This window comes from Aristolochia californica, unplaced genomic scaffold (assembly GCF_029961685.1).
Source record: "Aristolochia californica isolate CCGP_79_NKW_82.1479 unplaced genomic scaffold, dmAriCali1.0.hap1 SCAF_5, whole genome shotgun sequence".
Taxonomy (NCBI): domain Eukaryota; kingdom Viridiplantae; phylum Streptophyta; class Magnoliopsida; order Piperales; family Aristolochiaceae; genus Aristolochia; species Aristolochia californica.
In genome coordinates this window covers 6969559-6973503 of record NW_027182214.1, presented here as the reverse complement: position 1 = coordinate 6973503, position 3945 = coordinate 6969559, and the positions used below count along the sequence as shown (strand labels likewise).

At 37.7% G+C, this 3945-nt stretch overlaps 1 protein-coding gene across 1 annotated transcript; it reads right to left on the bottom strand.

Annotated features, from left to right (window-relative positions):
- Positions 1–1107: 1107 nt before the first annotated feature.
- LOC137966048 (rho GDP-dissociation inhibitor 1-like) lies at positions 1108–3627 on the bottom strand. The gene is made up of 5 exons (XM_068812506.1): positions 2924–3627; positions 2777–2843; positions 1981–2199; positions 1733–1857; positions 1108–1526 (listed from the first exon to the last, which is right to left on the bottom strand). The coding sequence occupies exons 1-5, from the start codon at positions 3182–3184 to the stop codon at positions 1446–1448; spliced, it is 753 nt and encodes a 250-aa protein (XP_068668607.1). The 5' UTR covers positions 3185–3627; the 3' UTR covers positions 1108–1445.
- Positions 3628–3945: the final 318 nt, after the last annotated feature.

Genomic DNA, 3945 nt, shown 5'->3' with positions numbered 1-3945 from the left:
TTGTGTTTCTACTGTGAGAAAGAGACTATATTGTATTGTGATTCCTCAATTGATTTATAAAATCTTTTGTAGCTCCCGTGGACATAGGCAATTTGCCGAACCAAGTAAAATTTTGTGTCGTGCGTGTTTACATTTCACTTTATCATCGTTGTTTTTCATAACACTCGGGATATAATTTTTAGTTACTATTCTATTCAAAGAACAACTCCAGAATTCTAAGTTTAAAGACTGGTAGGAGACTCTGGAAACAACATGGGAGAAGCGTCCTTGTTCAACAACGATTTGTTGAGATCTCAAGAGTTTCTAAACTTAGAAACTCAAAATAGAAACATGACCAAACTGTTGTTATTCCCTCAAACCTGACACCAGGATTGGATGATCATGGGAGGCAATAAAAAAGGATCAAAAGGACCCGGACCCATCTTTGACAATTGAAAACAATAAAAAACACAAGGCAAAGTTTTGAATGGATTAACGAGTAACTAGAGGATTTTTTGAATTCGTATTCTCTTATTGTGGTTGCCCTATTTTTCTCTTTATATTTGGAGTGCTACTATTATGGTTTATTATCGGAGAAGAATCTTGAGTTGTGGCCCGAGAGAGGTTAAAGAAAAATACCTTTAAGTGTGTGTAATTTCTATTGTAAATTATTTTATCTTTATAGTGGATTACTGCAGCGGTGATAAACAGGACAATCTCCCCTTGAGGCGAACCTGTATAAATCTTGTTATATTTTCGTGCTTGTTTTTTTTTTTTTTTGTATTTATTATTATTATTCTCGTTAGTTTAGAATTAGTACGTCTAATTCCTAACACAAGCTTCATAAGGAAAAAATCTGGGTAGGAATATCCCAAGTAGAAAAAGTTTGGTTAAAAATGAAAATTCATGCCGAAAACAAGAAAGATCTTGGAAATGATTTAAACATGAAACAAGTAAGACAAAGATGGAAGAATGCCAATTATCTGACCGAGTGTGTCTCTTCCTTTGGTGATATACACATCCTCTTGCTTCATTAAAAGAGCACAGGCCCTAGAAACCATAGGGTCTTGCTCCATAAGTTTATGAGTTGACCAAGTACAAAAGAAAAGTAGAGAAATAAGAAGAAGAGTTGGGAGAGAAGAAGAGAGAGGAGTCATGGTTAAGAGGGGTCGGGTTCATTGTGGCATAATATTTCAACAAAGAAAACAGATTTGAGGACCAAATCCAAATCCATTGGCCAAACTTTGGCTTTCGCACTAGAACAGATGAACAGACATTTGTTACAAATTATGAAAACAAATACAGCTACGGGATCTGATATTTGAAGGAAACCCAAAGATTATATGTCTTCCCAAGTTGTCTAAATCTGCCCAGATGGAATTATCATGTGTTCCTTATTCTACTGTGCCTCTGAAATAGATCGTGGTTCCATCGACTACTCGCCTGCTTTAATGGATTAAGAAATTTCAGCTGTCCGTAGCCCATTCTTTCCGAATAGCGAATGTATAGTTGACTTCCAAGTAGCACTTGTTATCATCATCAAGGAACTACGAACAGAGATATAAGTTAACATCATTTCTTGAAATTCAACTAAACTGGGTAAAGAAAACCCAGATATGAAAGCTTGAATAAATTTTTAAAACGAAACTTACAAGCCTATTTAACTGAAACCCAGCTATATACAGACAGTATAAAACAATAAAATATTTCTGTGCTTTTTACATTATCTTTTCATGAAGCTGAAAATATTTACCTTTGTTCTTGCCGAATATGATCCTCTGGCAAAAAAGCCACAAGGGGTGACCTCCTCAGGAAGCTCATGCACATAAGCCTCTAGTTGTGGACTGAAAGTCCCCAGCATCTCTTTTTTGCTGTCAACTGCAACAATCAAACCCATTTCAAACAGACTATTCAGAACAGAGATCTATGAATTCTGAGAGAGATCAATGAACTACAAAAACAATAGAAAAAGCTGCAAGGAAGAGTCATCTATTTTGTTACCCTTAACACCAGTTTTCCAGACTGTGTTGGAGTATTTGAGGCCCGAGACAATGTTGTTACTGACGCAGAAAGTTAGTTTTAGCTTGTAACGGCTGCCTTCTTTTAGAGTAAACCACAAGCCCTTAACATTTGGAGCCACAGGAATGGGAAGAGGAAGCTCTGGTCTAGAAGGTGACAGAATGGAAATGTCAAGAATCTTTACTTCTGCCTCTAGAGTCCCTGCAAAATGTCGAAAAGGTGACTGAGCTTTGTATTCTTAAAATGCAAACGGGGCCCAATTCGAAAGATTGAGATGTTAGAACAGTTGGGTAAAAGGAGGACGACCAGCACAGGAGACATTTAAAATCACTGAAGTTCATGGTGGATAACAAAAGAAAAGGAATAGCATGGCCAAGAGGTAAAAACTGTCATGCTCTGGAAAAGAGAGGATAGAAGAAGAGCAATATTAAAGATAAAGATAATTTAATGAGGACCAACAGTACCCAATCCCTGTAAATTGAATCAGCAAAAGCAGATAATGCTTGGATCTATTTGAAGATAAAGAAAATAATGGTGAAATAAAAAAGGACAGTTTCCCTCTTCAAAACTTCTTTTTCTTCTTCTTTTTATTTTTATTTTTTTAGAGCAAGTCAACGAAACAAGAACAACGACAACCAAATACATCATGGCAAAGCATTTGAGAGCCAAAGCAGAACAAGATAGAAATTTGAAATCTTGAGATTAACAACATACCCAAGAGAAATCCAAATAATGAGACGTAAGAAAACAACAAAAGAAGTAAAAAGAATTCGCGTACCTCCAATCCGTTTCAAATCAACAGTCCCTAAAAGCTGCTCCTTCCACCTTCTCAGGCTCTCATCTTCCTGAAGCATCAAGCATCATTAGAAACAGAGAAGAGTATTTAGAATTTCTGGGAAAAAAAGCAAAATGTAAAGGAGGTTACATTGTCTTTTTCTATCTGTTCTTTCAGAGTGAACTGAGGCCCCAAAACAAAATTTTTACTGTTTTCTCCTTCCTCATCTTCTTCCTCCTCAGTTGCATAACAAGAGACCTCACTCATTTGTCCAACGTACATTTCTGGCTCATCACCCAGTACTTCCGCAGTTGCGCCATACGAAGCTCCATTGTCTTCTTCGGGTCTCTGTTCTCTTGCAACAAATCCCATTGTTTTGGAACTAGAGACAGCTCCAATGGCCATAGACATCACAAAATTATGAATTTCAAAACCCAGCAAGCTAAGTGTTCAACAGGGAAAGGAGAAGGATAGGACTCAAGAAGAGCACCGAGTGGTTGCAAATTGTTGAGCGTAAGGAAAAGGCAGTTAAAGGGAGGAAAGAACAGAGAAGAGGCAAAACCAGGAAACCTTCCGAAAGGCCTCTCTCAGAAAGAAAGTTTTGAAAATCACAGAAACCCACGAAGGAAACTTCCTTAAGAAAGACTCAAAGATCAGAGTCCCAGCCTAGAAGACGGATACGAGAAAATAAATGAGACTAGTCACAGTTTTCTAGTTTTCAGAGTTTTTTGACTGCCTCGCACTGAGTTCAAAATAAAGCTAACTCGTCATCAATAAGAGAAAGCAAGATATTCACAAAGTTCCACAGCAAACCCACGAGACTTCCAAACAAAAGGTACTCTGAACGCCGCAAATTCCCCCATAGTAGCCAAGAAGGACGGAGGCAAGACAGAAATAGTTTTTGTCTTTTCACTCTTTGAACAAGAAACGAAGAGCTTTGCCCTTCTTTGTCCTTCCAGAAAGAGAAATCAGACAGAGTGTCTTGAAAAAGACAGTAACGGTTTTCTGAGCACAAGACTTTATGACAAAAAGGAGACGGAGTTTAAGAGAGAAGACGAGATCGTGGAGGTCATCACTTCTGAAGAAGATTGGTGTCTACGCAAGCCACGACTTTGAGGACTTCTCAATTTCGATACAGCTTAAAATAGGGTGGACAATAATTCCGCAGATGA

Coding starts and splice junctions, on each gene's coding strand:
- LOC137966048 (XM_068812506.1), bottom strand. CDS start 3,184: ATGTCTATGGCCATTGGAGCTGTCTCTAGTTCCAAAACAATGGGATTT. Junction 2,844..2,923: donor AACAGATAGAAAAAGACAAT/GTAACCTCCTTT, acceptor TTGATGCTTCAG/GAAGATGAGAGCCTGAGAAG. Junction 1,527..1,732: donor CATATTCGGCAAGAACAAAG/GTAAATATTTTC, acceptor CTCTGTTCGTAG/TTCCTTGATGATGATAACAA.